At 47.6% G+C, this 14,555-nt stretch overlaps 6 protein-coding genes across 6 annotated transcripts; 1 reads left to right on the top strand and 5 right to left on the bottom strand.

The window, feature by feature from the left end:
* Positions 1-739: 739 nt before the first annotated feature.
* On the top strand, positions 740-1,217 carry N7458_012668 (uncharacterized protein; the record flags this gene model as incomplete). The annotated part of the gene is made up of 2 exons (XM_056916049.1): positions 740-833; positions 1,105-1,217. 2 exons carry the CDS (start codon positions 740-742, stop codon positions 1,215-1,217), a joined length of 207 nt encoding a protein of 68 aa, XP_056760803.1.
* Positions 1,218-4,565: 3,348 nt separating this feature from the next.
* N7458_012667 (uncharacterized protein) lies at positions 4,566-4,922 on the bottom strand (the record flags this gene model as incomplete). The annotated part of the gene is made up of 2 exons (XM_056916048.1): positions 4,566-4,678; positions 4,703-4,922. The coding sequence occupies 2 exons, from the start codon at positions 4,920-4,922 to the stop codon at positions 4,566-4,568; spliced, it is 333 nt and encodes a 110-aa protein (XP_056760802.1).
* An 84-nt stretch (positions 4,923-5,006) lies between these two features.
* Positions 5,007-5,581, bottom strand: N7458_012666 (uncharacterized protein; the record flags this gene model as incomplete). The annotated part of the gene is made up of 3 exons (XM_056916047.1): positions 5,007-5,088; positions 5,136-5,215; positions 5,276-5,581. Coding segments are annotated over 3 exons (468 nt in total), but the record flags the coding sequence as incomplete, so codon positions are not given.
* A 3,684-nt stretch (positions 5,582-9,265) lies between these two features.
* N7458_012665 (uncharacterized protein) lies at positions 9,266-9,436 on the bottom strand (the record flags this gene model as incomplete). Its single annotated transcript, XM_056916046.1, has 2 exons — positions 9,266-9,303; positions 9,352-9,436. The coding sequence occupies 2 exons, from the start codon at positions 9,434-9,436 to the stop codon at positions 9,266-9,268; spliced, it is 123 nt and encodes a 40-aa protein (XP_056760800.1).
* Positions 9,437-10,094: 658 nt separating this feature from the next.
* N7458_012664 (uncharacterized protein) lies at positions 10,095-10,433 on the bottom strand (the record flags this gene model as incomplete). Its single annotated transcript, XM_056916045.1, has 1 exon — positions 10,095-10,433. One exon carries the CDS (start codon positions 10,431-10,433, stop codon positions 10,095-10,097), a length of 339 nt encoding a protein of 112 aa, XP_056760799.1.
* A 1,262-nt stretch (positions 10,434-11,695) lies between these two features.
* N7458_012663 (uncharacterized protein) lies at positions 11,696-13,919 on the bottom strand (the record flags this gene model as incomplete). The annotated part of the gene is given in 3 exon segments (XM_056916044.1): positions 11,696-12,373; positions 12,384-13,795; positions 13,874-13,919. The coding sequence occupies 3 exon segments, from the start codon at positions 13,917-13,919 to the stop codon at positions 11,696-11,698; spliced, it is 2,136 nt and encodes a 711-aa protein (XP_056760798.1).
* Positions 13,920-14,555: the final 636 nt, after the last annotated feature.

The raw sequence follows: 14,555 nt of genomic DNA, 5'->3' as shown, positions 1-14,555 counted from the left end.
GGAGACTAATAGTATACTTATAGCATTTGAAGAATCTTCACGCATCTACTGTTTCTGAATTTGGCTCTGAATTTCTTGATTGTGGATTTGAAGGTATTTACGCAAGTTGCCGATTGGTATAAGACCGAAGTATATTGGGTAGGAGCTAGCTGATAGTACTATCTGGAAAACTGGCGCGTAGTATGTAGGCGAGGGCGAATTAGTCAGTTGAAATTAACCCGTGCCTAATAGATACGGACAGGATTGCAATAAAAGATAGTTAAGTGCTCGACGATTTTCACTATGTTACTTTAAGATCCTCCTACGATAAATAAGAAATGCAATACATTTTATGTATTTTTCAGCGTCTCGCTGAAACAGTTTCAATAAGTACATTATTATATAGGGAAGAATTTGACAATTATAGTTCACTAAGAAGTTGAAAGGAGGCGATATAGCAGAGACTAGATGATCCGAGACATGACCAGCAATTCCCGCTTCGTAGTTAGTCAATTACTCAACTATTCCTATCCTAATTAGATTCTATAATTATCCTAGGAAGACTGATCACGTGTTAACCGGGGTACTAACTTGGTATATTACTAGCGGTAGGCTTAGTTATATTTGGGTCACGTAGTGATCCTCCTCTGGCTTTGGGCACGCCTGTATTTCAGGATCACCCTACCTTCCCTCCCCCGCTCTCATATTATCTTAAGTATCGATAGATAGTAACTAGACCCTGTCGGGGTCTTTACTCAAAATGCGTCTCGAACCTATTTCAGAAAATTCGAAGGCTATCGTCGATACTATACGCGATCTTATCGCAAGGGGAGTGACAAAGTATTCGAATAAAAGTACGAGTGGGTAGCGGTATGAGGGAGATGATTTCACGAAATCGGTCGATCTGCTTCACGAATCGATACAAGCGGAGCTCCAATCCTAGGGCTTTCATATAAGTGCGCCTCTATCCTTTATATTTCAAACTGCTAATTAACTCCGTCGTCTAGGTGGTCGGCTGCACTGTGCGACTCTTCTCTCGAGGAGCGATTATCTAGAACCCGAATTATCCTACGAAACGATTATTAATTATTCCAATTAATAGAACTTCAACGCTCTCCCCCCTAGGTAGCGAACTACCGCCTGACACGTGTTGCTATATCGAGAACACACCGACGCTCTCTGGTACAGGGATTGATGTTATTTTCGTCGCGTTTGAGGCGGAGAAGAATGATCTATGATAACACATAATACTAAGTGGAGGATTAGATTGTATTAATATATTCTGAAGGCTATTTCAGTAAACAGTCTGAGGAATTAATATAGACGAAGAGGAGAGACCTGCTATGCCACCTTTTTCTTGACTATTAACTTAGCTGTCCTGTCTAGGAGTAGTAGGCACTACCCGCGTTGCACTGATACGGTCGGGGACGTTTTTAGCGGTTTTAGGAATTTCGTCTAGGGGTACATAAGGAAACACAAGGCCAAAGTCGGGGAGAGGATTAAGGTCTTGGAAAGGGTTAAAGTCAAAGATAATCAAAGTCTCGGAAGGGATTGAAATTCTCGAAGGGCATGAATTCAACATTTAGAGACGGCCGCGTGTTAAGCACAGGAATCTCATTCGAACCTTGGGATTGAGGCTCCGTAAGAGATTCCGTATCATTCCTACCCGTTATGTCAAGCTCAGTCGTTATTAGATGAGCGTCGTCGGTATCTAACTGAAATATAGGTAGGTACCGTGAATCAACAGATCCGTGAGTATATCGGGATCGCTTTGCATATTGTGGTTCAGGCTTAGGTATAAACGCTCGCGAAGTAATATCTAGAAGGTGTTAGGGAAATCATGAAGCACTTAAATCTTCATTTCTCACTATTATATTCGGTCTGTAGCCTCGTGAACCACGAATTTATACCGTATATGATTTCCAAAACCAGACGTTTGTCTTCCGGTTTATTGTTGCTCTGCAGAGATATCTTCATCTTATCTAATAACAGAACATCTATGAGGTCTAGCATCCGCCTGTAGGGCAAGTTTTTGAAGTTGTTTATACTCAGCCCCAGGACAGCAGATACCGCCTTATATATATCTAGTAAACGATGTTTCCGGAGCCTATGCCTCAGGACCTCTTCAAATACTAAATGCTTAATGCTATTGTTTATGGCTCGATTTGCGAGCTTTAGCGCCGTAGATATATGAGAAAAGCGTCTAACAAAGTCTGAGACGTCGCTCCTACGACCTTTGGGCAGAGAGTCGGGTTGATCTTCGTTTTGACCCTTATTATTTCCAGCTTCGACAGAATGAACGAAGGCGACTAACTTATTAACTTTTGTACGTGATTTATCGCGCGACTGCTCCGCCCTGAACTCCGAGGTAAGTAATCTGATAGCTAGAAGTCTCAAGATCTTATGTTCATTTGATTCTAAGTCTCCTTCGATGCGTCTTATGTCTTTAAGCCTACGGTCTTCACTCTGTTTCCGCTTACACGAGTTAACAAGGTTGCGGTTTTTGCTGCTTATTTCCTAAATCCAAGGGATCGTTCTCAAAATAGCGTCCCCAAGTTTAGACACTATATCGTTAGAAGTTTTCCGACTGTGATTCCGGAGCGCCTCTTCGGGTGGAGGAACGATATCAGATAGAGCGGGAGCCCTGACATCGCACACAGATATGCTGCCTGGTGCTCTTGTGTACCTGCCACAAGATAATGATTCACGGGCGTTTAAATGTCCAGGAGAGGATAAGGAATCGGCGTCTAACTCGTATAGGCGCGATAGAGCGCTCTCGATGGAATTAGAAAAGGATGAAGAAGCGCTGCCTTCAGAGGCACTGTCACGAAGTGTGCTAGGAAGAAAGCTGGCTTGTAGTCGTTCGCCAACCTCCTTGAGCGTTAAGATTGCCTCCGCAGCATGGTATTTCAAAGCGTCGTCTGGGGCCTTCCGTAAAACATTCAAAGCAGATAATATATCTATGGTGGATGTGCGATGAACGACTACCTGTGAGTGCTTCTAGGCGATTGCTTATAAATGAGCCCCACAAATTGTTCTGCCATAACCATTTATGGGTCTGCCCCTAGGCGCGACGTACCAGATAACAAAAGACCAGCCACACAAGTAGATAAGGCTAGGCCGGTCTACTGTACGGCTTGCAGGTTTCCAAGGCTGATACTAGGCCGCCCAGATCCTCTCAGGGTTCTACTCGTTGTAGATTCAACGCTGACAACGTTTATTACCGACTCGATATAAGTGGTTCGAGATAGCACTGAGGAACGGCCCGTGTGAGCGCTTAGGACGAATTAACACAAGCCTGGCCGTTCGTGTTAGCCTCGCCCTAGCTTTCATTACTAAGTAAGTTGCGTCCTATGAAGCGGGGTGGCTGCCTAGCGTTTTGCAAGAGTCCTTCTTATCCAGTGATTTGCCGCTAGGGGAATAAACAAGTCATAGTAGATATGGGCTGCATGGGCTGCATAGGCTGCATAGGCTGTATGCAGGCTATAGGCCCTATCACCAGAAGGCACTGTGCATAGACACTTAATCCTGGCGAATCGAGAATGAATACGGAGTAGTATTGCCCTTCCCCCGTCACATTCCTATTCGCAGCTATCCTTCAAGCACGTGTGTATACCAAGCTTAGAAAAGAAAGCATGGTTCAGACGCCAGACTAAGCTACTTCCCCCTAGGTTATCTTCCGTGACGGACACTTCAGACTAGAGGATTGATGCTCTTAACACATTATCGGAGTAGCTTTAGCAGTGAATGATCTAGGCCCTGAGCTCCTCCTAATCCGGTGTGTTGAGCCACGCTCAGGCCTTATTAATAGCCCCGAGTGGCAGGGTTCCCCTCTTTATCACTTTTGTTGGACTTCCGGTATTGTACGTGCCGCTAAAGCTAGTACAATAAGAAGTTAACCGCTAAGTGATCTTATCATAATATCGGTCTTTTAGGCTATAAAAACCTGTTGAACTTCCCATCTCTATAGTCCACATCTATAGACCACCAGAAGCAGCATCGCATACTATTATTCTATCTTTAGGAGCCCCTAAACTCATAATTCAAAATCACTAATATAGGTTGTTCAAGTAGTAATTGATCAACCGATCGCTCACGGTTCCAGTTTAGAATATGCTAAGTCAACGTTGCGACCAAGATTTATATATACGGTTGCAGGCTCCAAGAAGACATAAACTTCGTGCCTTGTAAGGATATTAGCACCTCTAAGTGCCCTAGTCGTATTCCCAACCTACTGGCCTAATATAGAGAGAGGGGGAAATACGAGAAATATGACTGCCCGAACCCATAGTCAATCAGCTCCACGAACAGCATCGAAATTTGAGCTTGCAATGGCAGAGCAGTTTACGAGGAGGTTGTCCGTAGTAGCTGTATATAGAGGGCCGGGGGATCATCTCGAAGGAACATTAAAGGGCCGTTAAATGACACACTCTTGCAGTTAGCACTGTATTAGGTCCGGTATAACCGTATATTTAATGAGTACATCGAAATTGCGTTATTCTCTCTCAATGTAATTGAGTCTCAAACTGCTAACGCTAGTCTTCAATAAGTACTTGTAAATCAGAGTATTCTCCTGTCCAGCATCGTTATATCACGGACCTAGCTGCCAGTCCATCAACAGGCGGGTAACTTTTGGAGGCAAACAGGTCTTCAACTAATTCTTCATATTTTTCCATCTCCTCGAGGGACTTGAATAGACCTGGAGACCTGTACGGCTAATGACCAGTCATTATTATATAGTAGATAGACCCGAGGCTGAAAATATCCGTGCTTTTCGTCGATTCGGGCGGATTATAAGGATTAAAAAATCCGGCGTCGGGGAGGTGCCGACTATCTATTTCTCTATTTATTAACCCCCTAAAGTCACAGAGCAGAAGATCGAGCATATTCCCGGCGACAGTGTGTAACAGAAAGTTCTCAGGTCGGAGATTAGAGTGTATCATACCTTTTTGATGAATGAATTAGATCGCCTCTACGGCTTGCGTGCGCCACTTGAATCGGATAGATATATCGATACTAGTTTAGTGCTAATTAATGTAGTTCTGTAGATTTCTATCGCTTACTTCGGCGAATAACAATCCGAATGGGTCTTCTAAGACGCCCTTAAACCTAGAAGAAGTCAATCGCTAATCACAAGAAGTTAGGGGCTAACGGACTCTATTATTCTTAGATACAGTCCTAGGATTTGCAGAAGTCGTTCTTCTACCTCAAAACTCCGCTTTATATCTCGAACGAACTATTTATCAGCTGCTGTCTTAGAATGCCACTATAAGAATCGTGGACATTTAATAATGACTCCTGGTGCTACGCGTGCAATACGGGAAGTTGAGCCTTCGGCCAAGATTTCGCCGAGAGGAGGCTCGTACGGAACCGGTTCATCTTTTTCGATGTTTATAGCACCTAGGGCTTCCGTGATTGACGTTGGGTATGTATCGTCCGCTGTATCTAGAGGATGCTTCCTATTGACCGAGCCTTGATAGCATTTAATATTCTCTGTCTTCTCACGATTTGCGAGACGAATTTTAAAGAGGGAAGGTACTTTGAAGAGAAGGAGATAATACAGATGATATCGCAAAATTGATAAAACGGCGAAATCTTGGTTCTAAATGGTCGTTAATATGTTGGAGATGTTCCCGAAGGGAGGCTTTGCGGCGAGAAACTAGAGACAAAGAAAGGAGGTTGGTGGTGCCTTCCAAGCTAAGGTCGAGGTCGAAGCGTCTTGCAAACTTCTCAAACAACGCTAGCATCGCCACTAATCAATAATAATCTACTATATCTATAGATCAACCTGTCGACCAGAAGCTATTCCTGGTAGGATCCGAAAACCCGAAATCGAACAAGAGAAGGATAGAAACAAAAATAACGAGGACGAGAAAGTCTTTAAGTTATGGCAACAGAGGGGCGCTAAACTAAAACGGGCAAAACTAACCCGAAGAGTTATAGGTTTAGGTCTAAGAGAAAACGAGGGAATGGTCTAATCTCAGAAGAAGCTAAAAGTTAGACTTTCCGGGTCCGGGAAATCAGCTAACAGGTCAGGTAACTCTCACTAAACCTCATCGCACATTATTTAAACTAATCAATTCATCGGCTATATGATTCATTATATAGGGCAGTACTAGTAACTTTGTTCTTGCTAGAAAGCTTAGGTTTAGATGCTAAAACGAATAAACGTAATACTATTACCCTCTTACTTTGGATTCCCGAAAGAGTACTCTAACGTCCGTATTTGCTATCAGTAGGTCGCAAAGAATGAATATACGCAGTAACGGTTGCCGTCAAGTTCGAACTCTTTTAGTCAGTCGCTCCGATCGCCCGAGCCTAGAACGGACAAATATATACATACAAATAACGAAGCTTGAAATAATATATAAAATAGCATGATTTATCAATATGATAGCGTAGCTGCGCTTTATCCTGTAAATAGGTAGTATAGGAGAAAACCTTTAACAGGTGCCCTATAAAGAGGACATTTCTTTAGCGTCTTAGGGTTCTCTAGGTTCTCTGTATATAATAAGCAAAACATATATCTATATATAAGCGTTGCCTAACGATCTAGGTGCTCGTAGTAGATCTTGTACCGTAGCTTTTCCCTTAGTTATATAAGTACCTCTTTTCCTTTTTGCTGCTCGTTCCTCTTTAGACGAAGTTCGTCCTAGAGTATTCGGTTTCTCTCTTAATAACATCGTGATTTTACTGTTAAATACGGTTCGAAGTTTTTTAAAAGCGTTATCCTAGTGCTTTATTAGCTACGGAAGAAGGAAGTACTACGAGGAGCTCGTACTAAAGTAGACCGCTCCTTCATTTCTGTTCTTCTTCTTTTCCGTGATGATATCGAGCCAGTCGTATCATCGATTGATTTAGCGAGCACCCTCTTATAATCTAGGTATCTATAATCCCGCCTAGGGCCTCTTCTAAGTCGTGAAATACGTAGCTTAGGGCTCTGTATTTCATCGTTATCGACGATAATGATCGGGCTCGCTATAGTGCTATTAGTCGCTATACTAGGGGGGGGAAGAAAGCCGGTATTACCTCGCAAGATAGGAAGTAAAAGTAAATAGAGAACTAGAAGCTAGTGCTAGTCGGGGAAAAGAGGCCCTTTATATATTTGTAACCCAGCATCGACTGAGTCAGCTCCGGGAAGTACCTAGACACTAACGCTATAGTAATATTCTAGGCGGCTTTGCACGATTAGATATCAGCCCGTAATAGAATAAGACTAGGCTATAGCGTTTTATGCGCTACCCCGATAAGACGATAGTGTATATCTATATTTAGGTCGATACCACTCGTCGGACCGAGTACACCTTGTTCAACAAGCAGGCCGAGACAGATACGTATAAAGAAGTCTTAATCTCGGACAGCAAAAGCCCTAGCAGGATTACAGCCAGACGATACCTGTCTGCCAATTATACCCATATCGGTAGGCAGTATAGAGGACTACTACAGAAGTGATTTAGCTACCCTGCCTGTCTATACGCTATTTTAGGACTGCGCTATATTATCGCTAGCGGGTTGGCTAAGCCCTGCTTGCCAGTCGTTCGAGGGCCTAGGAGAGAAGACGAAACGTACAGGACGGACTAACGTAGAGGTAATAGCCCGACAGCACCTCCAGTCCGCATAATGCCGGTGCTATAGGAGTATAGCCTGTTTCCTATCCGTCTATCCTGTCCTCTTCGCTGATCGATAGTGAAGCCAACGAGGATTTGGTAACAAGGCAAAGTTGGCGACTAGGTCGAACTGTATAGACACGCAGAGTGCGAACTGTAGCACTAAATTTGACGTAGGTCGAGGAGAAATCGACTGTTTGCACGCGATCAGACGACGTCGCGTTACGGCCTTTCAGATTCGGAGGCCATTCGAGGAATTAGACGTCAGCCCGCGATTGACTCGCATGAATGACTGGCTCACTCGTCCACTTCATCTAGTAGCCACGCCGCAAAGCACGGTTGCTAATCCTAGCGCACGACTGCGTATCGTCTGCGCCCAGTATACACCACCGGGTCAATTAAGCTCTGCCTGCCAATCGTTCTATCGTCAAACAGAGCAAACGAAACACTCCCACCGTTCTCATCTCCGGTCCGCAAGACGCCGTTGCTACAGGAGTAAAACATGGTTTCCCATCCGTCCCAACCTCTCCTCTATGCCAATCGATCAGGAAGCCAACAGAGCATGAGACGACAAGACGCACTTGGTAGGAGAGGCGAGGCGACGTAGATGTCCGGAATGCGGACGGTCCTTAAAATAGAAGGCTGACTATCTCGGCCGCAGTGCTCATCCGAGATAGATCCGAATGGCCGCATCACTCTCGTTGTTTCTCGAAACTCTTGAAAGAGATTGCAAGGTCGGCGGTGTTCGTCAAGTCCAGTCTAACACACTCAAGTCTTGGTCCTGACCCCAAACGGAGTTCGGTATACTAATTCGAGTTGTCATTGTGAGTGTTGCAGCTCAGTTGCTGCACAAGCCCTACGAAGGGGACCTATGTTTCCAGCAATACACTTCCTTTCAAAGGGTGCAGCACTACAGATACAGCAAGTGCGTCATCTCAGCCAAGAGTTAAGGGGCTAGGAGATAGAGGACGAGTTAGAGGGCTTCTAGGAGCGAACCCAAACTCGATTTATACCAAAGCTAAGGCGGCGACAGAGTCATCATAGGAAACTAGACCATTTTTAGGGGCACTAGACCCAGAGTAGACGACCACCACCTAGAGTATTGGCGCGCTAAACTAGAAACGGCAAACGAATCACGGTGATTTTATGACGGAACACAGAGAAGTTAATCGCACGGGTCAACCAATAGAAATACAACAGGTCTGAATTGCTATAAGCTTGTATAGGGTCTAGCTTATGACTAAATCCTCCGTATTACGCGAGGACTTCGGACTACTATATATTCTCCTTTCCGAGTATCCACCTATATACCCTGTAGCGTTTCGATATTTTACTAAGCCTGGATACATGCTTTCAGCGCCTTGCTGGTTGGTTAATGCTAGGTCCCTGAAATAATACACCTGTGTTCGTATCTACTATTACTGAAGTGCAAAGAGTGAATACATGAAGAAGAGCAATCATCGCTATCAAGTTCGAGCTCTTTTGGCCAGTCGCTCCGATCGTCTAAGTTCAGAAGAGACGCCTTCGGCATGCAGTAATTTGTGCTTCGTCGATCCCGCAGCATTGGGGCCACACGGTAGGTCGTTTACATCGGAAGTACTAGTTAGGCCTGTTGTTTCCTGAGTTCTAGCGTCGCTAGTTATCGAAGAACTTTCATGAACCTCACTAGGTTCGTTAGCCTAAGAAACCTTGCCTCTCTCCGTGCTTTTCTCGCTATCTAAAAATCGTTAATATAATAGCCGTAAAAAGTCGTCCGCCAACTTACTCGCTCGGCCATTTGCAATGTTCTCGCGCCTTATAGCCTCAGGGCTAGAGCAATTCTGCAGCCCGTTAAAAGAATTATCGGCCATTTTCAGTGCTATATCATCAACGCAAAAACTATTCGCGGATGATTGCCCGAAGTAATAAAGGTCTTCTAGATCCTCCTAGGCTGGCGACCTAGTTAGTGCACGGACAGAGGACGAACTAACAGCTCCACGCTCGTCTGCTAGGACAGAGAAGCTTTCATCAATCAAAGCCTCCTAGAATTCCGGTGTAGCCATAATCACAGTGTCGGCATCGGAATCACACCGGTCTATCTTATCATAATACTAATCCTCGTCAATATAGATCACGATAGGATTAGAAGCCGAGCCCAACGGAGCAAGACCACCTCCGATCACTATAGGATTAGCCTGCGTGCCTAACTCGGGGAAAATAATGGAGTCGCGTACGACCACTTCAGGCTATCCACAAGGGCCAGTGGGGATTGAATCTTCGCTATATCAGATTAGTGAAATCAATTGTGTATTTAGAAGATCTCTTACCGAAGGTTTCGTGTACTTTCCCTGTGAAAGAGGTCATGTCGACTTGAAATAGTAGAAGAGATAGAGATAAATACGACGTATTGGATAATTTCGGGAAAACTGAGCACTTGGATAAAATAAAAAGACTAAGTTGGATTCTTAACTGCTTTTCCACGAGGACGGCGTGCGAGATATACGGCTTTATACCTTTTTATCAGGCCGGTCACACCTTGTCCAACACCCAAGCTAAGGCGGACTCGCTCGGAGAAGTTTCCAGCTCAGAGGGCAAAAGCTCCGGCAGGATGGCATCCAGACGAGACTTGTTTGCCAATCGATTCTGTGACTGATGCAGCGTGCAGGGTATTGCCGCACGAATGACTTGCCCACTCATCCGCTTGATCCAATAGCCACATTGCAAAGCGCTGTTGCTATTTCTGGGGAACCTCATGTCTGCGCATCGTCTGCATCCGGTTGTCACGGAGCTCTGCTTGCTAGTCGTTCCGTAGCCCAGGACCGAAGACAAAACGCGCAGGATGCACCGACATGGAGACAACAGCTTCATCGTCGTCTCCTGTCCGCATGAAACCTTGTTTTTCCTAACCGCCCATCTCATCCTCTCCGCCAATCGATCATAAAGTCAACGGGAGTTCGGCGACAAGGCGCACTCGGTGGCAGGGGCTGGCGGAGCTCCAGTATGTAGGTGACGACAGGAAAAACTGCGTAGGTCGACGGAAATGGATGTTTGTATACGGTCTGACGAGGTCGCCTAGCGAGGACTTTAGCTTCAGAGATCGTTCCTGTTCCTGAGTTTCGATATGGTCGCCGTGAAGCCTTACGATCATCGTGAAAGGATAAAGCGTTACTACGATCATCTCGTCAACTCTCGCAGACTTCGCAGTCACTAGCTAACGCGTATAGCGGCTAAGACAGTCTAGTCATTTATATACGCTGACCAGTTCGATCCTAGTCTTCCTCGGTTCTAGAATGATACGGACGCTATTAGCTATAGCTGCCAACGCCGTCGCCCTCGATTTACGCCCCCAAAGCAGATTTGAAGCCCCGCTACAAACGGGCGATTGTCTAGAAAGAGTGTAGGTGAATACGCCTGGATGCGCGTAAGTTCGACAACGGACCGACCGATAAGACATGTTAGGGGCCGGAACTGCAGGTCGGCGCGGCGGACCAAGTTCAAAAATGCCTCATCCCGAGCGTAACGGTGAGAGTTGAGCGGAAAATGGGGCCAGGGCCAGGAAAAGCAGCGCAGACTACGCTGGCGGGCTCGAAGGGCTGCAAAGGGCTGGCCGGTTCGCGCTGGCGGTATAGGGGGTGGCGGAGCTCGGTGATCCGGATCAATGGCAAAAATGCCTCACCCGCAAGGCGCACACAAGGAACGGAGAGAAAGGAAGAGAAGAAGGGCGAAAAACAGCTAAAAGTTGAAGCGGCGATGAAGGGGACTTTATAGAAACACGCACGGCGGTCGTAACGCGCAGGGAGGCGCTAAACCCGAATCGGCACGCTAAACCCTTTTGCGTAATTCACCGTCACCGGATTATACGGAGTATACATTATGGAACCAGCGGGACCAAACTGGTACGGCAGTGTGCAAACTAGAGGCAAATTGATCGTTGCAATATAGTGTCTTCCTCCATGGGCCATCCATGGTATGATATGTCTAGACAGGTTGGGATGGATGTTGACTCCATCCTATATATAAAGGTAAACCATAAACGCCCCACCCAATGATGAACCCAGGATATCTCAAACAACAACAAAAGGGCCCGGACAACCAAGACGTCACCGCATCGCAACCAATTAAAATAATAATTAACCCCCAACGCCAACGCCAACGCCAACCTCATCACCAGCCAGCTGTGAGCTCTCCGGCGGAATATTAACATCAAAAACCTCCTCCGCCCCGGCAACCCTCCCAACAACACAACAAGCCCTCTCCAACAACATCCCCTCCACACAATCCCGATGCATCCCCCCAATATGCCCCATAAACTCATCCAACCCCTGAAAAACCGGCGCCGACACCCTGCGCTCCCGACAACAAAAAATACACCCAAACGGACCACTCGCCAACTTCGGCGCCCCGCCAGGCCGGCGTTTACATCTCACATGACTCTTTGCGAGAAACGCCCAGCGGAACTGGATGCCCGTGGGGGCGTGGACGAATAGTTTCGTGTTATGCTTGGGGTCGTGGCGGTCCGAGTCTGGGGCGAGGGGCATTTCAAAGAAACAGGTTGCGCAGCGCCACTTGGATTCCATGGTGTAGTAGCCTTTGGGTTCGGAGTGGACTTTGAAGCCGCCGAGGCCGGAGTGGAGTTTCCAGGCGCCTTTGCAGAAGCCAGCGTAGTCGTTGGCGTTGCTCGGGGGCCAGAAGGGGCGGGTTGAGGTGGAGGGGTTGGAGGATGTTGATGAGGTGGTGGAGTTGGTGGAGGCGATGGAGGGTGTGTGTCGGGTGTGGGAGATGGGGGTGCGGATCGGGGGGTGATGTGTCTGTGGTGACTGGGATTGGGGCATCGCGGGAGTTGGTTCGTCGTGGAAGATTAGGTTGTGGGGTTGGACGAGGTTGGGGAGGGGTTGGATGGTGGTAGCGGAGGTTTGTGTAGTGGTCTTGTCGGATGGTCTCTTCGGTTTGAAGCTGGGGAGTGAAGCCACTGGATGCAAGACCGGTATCCGTCATCGCTGGTCTACGTCGTTCAGGGATGGGCAGAGGACTCGACTGGTCTGCCCAGGGTGCATCCATACCCAACAGGTGTCTGGTATCAATTATATTTGTTCGATGTGCTGGCTCAAGGACAGCAGGTTCTGTGATGGACTCAGGGCTCGAAGTCCGATTCCAGTGCGTGTCTACCGGTTCCGGCCCTGCATCCACACTCCACGGATTCGCAGTCATTTCACGAGTGAGGTCATCATAGTCCATCTTGTGTTGGATCGAATTTGAGGGTGCACTCTCGTGCTGATGAGTGGGAGGAGAGCGATCTTCCGGGGTATACGCTTGGGTCTCGTTCCGCCCCTGTTCCTGCTGGAGGGTCTGTTGCAACCGAGCAGCGGTGGTTCGATCTTGCTCGAGGTATTCCTGCATGTCAGCTGCATATGCACCGAGCGAGCCAGGAGAGCCTTCCCTCGGCCGATCAACAATCGTATAGTGATCAGGCATTTCGGGCATCGGTGAAAGACCCGAGCCAGACCCGAAACTTCCCAAGCGAGAACCAGAATCGACCCGCTGGCTATAAGCCTCGACCGAGGACCGCCGTCGACTCGAAAAGAGACTGCCGAGGGAAGTCTTGGAAGACCGCCTGGATTGCGATGGAGACGCTTGCTCCTCCATCTGGCGAAGGAAACTAATCATATCAGCCGGTGACCCCGACGATGCTGCCGGCAAGACCCTCCCCCCAGGAGAAGATGGTAAACTCTGGATGTACCGAGAGGATGGGACTTGAGCCAAGTACTGATTCTCAATCAGATTCATCCAGTACCATAGCCTTGAGGTTGGATCAAACGGAATGGGGCCGAAATCAATGGCCGCCGGAATGGAGGCAGCCTGGGCGAGCCGCTGGTACAAGTTGTGAAAGACTAGGATGGTATCCTTCCGACCGCGATCAGAAGCTTGGAGCAAGGCAAGGAGATCGAGGTGAGCATTATTTTCCCGCAAGTTGGTGAGGAGTGCGCGCTGGAGCTCGATCACAATATCCTTCATCTGCTCTCGGGCCAGCGGGTCGCCATCTTCGAAGCGGCGGCCTAGTTGGCCGGCATGAGAATTCCACTGCGTCACAATGTCTTCTCGGCCACGCCGCAGCGACCACTCGAGATCGTTGGTGGTTGCCGCGTTGGCGAGGGCTTTGGATTGACGATGCTCCTTCCATTTCTTTTTGATAGCATTTAAGAGCTGGTGGCCATCGTGGTAGGCGGAGACGACTAGTTTGAGTTGATCGCTGTTAGCTCTAGCCCGGAAGAGTCACGGCAGCCATTTGGGGAGGCCTGGAAATGACTTACCTGCTGCCACGCAGGCGACGACGGCGATCACCTCCGCCCCGGACATGACGATTGCCTTTGACCAGAGGTGGACTTGGCAGCAACAAGAGAGGGTGTCTGTCACACGAGTCGACAGTCGGAGATAAGAGGTGTAGTTCGACAAACAGCCGATAACAAGAAATAGCTAGGATGAATCACAGTTGCCAACGAAAAGAATACCAAGGGAAAACACAAGGCTTGGACAAGGACAAGAGATCGATGATCAGGGATAAAAGAGAATGCCCAGAAAGCCAGACAGCAAGAGGACCGGGGTTATCACCGACCGCCCTAATTTACACAGCACAGTATCAAGTGTCTGTAGTGGCCAGCCACAGCGAGCTTTCATCAACAGCAGCAGCACAGACCAGCGCTGGGGTCGTCCTAGTCTAGTCGGTCTGCGAAAGGAAAAGAAAGGCGAACAGCCGGGAGCACTGGGGCTGGCAGCCCAGGCGCGCTTACCAGCATTTCTGCAGAGGGGGACTGAATGGTGGCCAAGTAGATTGGCGAACAGGCGAGTTCCGAGTCGTCGGATAGACGTATCGCGGACCTTGGCAGCGGTACTGCAGAGACCAGTGACGCAGGCATAGTGGACGAAAGTACCGAGTACATTGGTCCAAACCGCGTACTCTGTCCGAAGTATTCCGTACTCGGTAAAGTACTCTTT

The sequence above is a fragment of the Penicillium daleae genome (assembly GCF_028827525.1).
Source record: "Penicillium daleae strain IBT 16125 chromosome Unknown utg000009l_segment0_segment0, whole genome shotgun sequence".
NCBI lineage: Eukaryota > Fungi > Ascomycota > Eurotiomycetes > Eurotiales > Aspergillaceae > Penicillium > Penicillium daleae.
This window is presented reverse-complemented; position numbering and strand designations above follow the sequence as displayed.